The following is a 998-nucleotide window of genomic DNA, read 5'->3' on the forward strand; positions in this document are numbered from 1 at the left end:
CCTCCCCTGCCACGGCATAGACGAGGCCAGGCAGCGGCAGCAACTGCTCCCTCACCCCAGGCGCTATTCCAGTTGCGTGCAAGAAATGAAAAGGAAAAGCGGTGGCTGCCCAAGCTGCTGCTGCGCGCCTCCTGCCCGGCCTCCACCAGCTGCCCGCCAATCTCGCGGCACGCGGCCTCCACACGCGCCCTGCACGTGAACAAGCCAGCAAAGCCCAACCCTAAAGACCATATGAAGGGCAAAGTGGCAGTATCGAAAAGCAATCCTGCATGCCTGCAGCGGGTGCAGCAGCCCGACAGCTGGCAGTCTCTGTAGCAGTTGTTTTACAGACACACACACACAAAAACAGGCTCACTTGTCCGGAGGGCCGCCCCTGGCATCCATGACATAAAAGGTGTGGCCGCTGCTTTTGCTGGTGGCATAGGTGCGCACCTTGGCGCGAGTCACGCTCAGTCCTGTCTGCAGCATGAAGGAGGATGGAGAAGTTGGGCAAAGCGATTAACTGTCTCAGATAGCGCCTAGTGTGGGGAGGGCAAGCAGGTTGCATGCAGTGCCTGGCAGGATAAGGCTCGCGTGCACGTTGAGCAGCTCAAAAGCGATCTGGCCTGGCAGGGCCTTACCTGGTGCAGCACGCGGGTGAGGGCAGCCAGGCAGCCAAAGCGGTCGAGCGAGTGCACGTGCACCTTCAAGCCCTTGGGGAAGCGGCGCTGCAGACAGCATGCGGCAATGACCAGGCAGATTACATCCCCTTGCACATGGGCGGCATGTGATGCCAGGGTGGTGGGCTGCATAGCCATGCATCGGGCGCATGGTGGAGGCAACCATTGGCCAATCATATGGCAACCTTGACCCGCAAGGTGCCCAATAGTCTGCACCTGGATGCTCGACTCAAGCATTGCACGCAGCAGCTCTGCCTGTGGGCGGTCAAACCCAGAGTCGCCAGTGCGCGGCCTGCGGCGTGGCACATCGGGGGCAAGAGGGGGGGGGGGGGGGGGAAC

General features: G+C 61.6%; 1 protein-coding gene across 1 annotated transcript in view; it reads right to left on the reverse strand.

Annotated features, from left to right (window-relative positions):
• The window catches only part of CHLNCDRAFT_59210 (hypothetical protein), a gene marked incomplete at its 3' end in the record, with an annotated part of 10,605 nt that overhangs the window by 3,592 nt on the left and 6,015 nt on the right, over positions 1 to 998 (reverse strand). The window contains exons 19-22 of the mRNA XM_005843539.1: positions 876 to 951; positions 621 to 707; positions 356 to 459; positions 56 to 189 (exon numbers count right to left, since the gene is read on the reverse strand). Of these exons, the coding sequence (XP_005843601.1) occupies positions 56 to 189; positions 356 to 459; positions 621 to 707; positions 876 to 951 (401 nt within the window). The remainder of the gene's footprint in view (positions 1 to 55; positions 190 to 355; positions 460 to 620; positions 708 to 875; positions 952 to 998) is intronic.

Source organism: Chlorella variabilis (genome assembly GCF_000147415.1).
Source record: "Chlorella variabilis unplaced genomic scaffold CHLNCscaffold_29, whole genome shotgun sequence".
Taxonomy (NCBI): domain Eukaryota; kingdom Viridiplantae; phylum Chlorophyta; class Trebouxiophyceae; order Chlorellales; family Chlorellaceae; genus Chlorella; species Chlorella variabilis.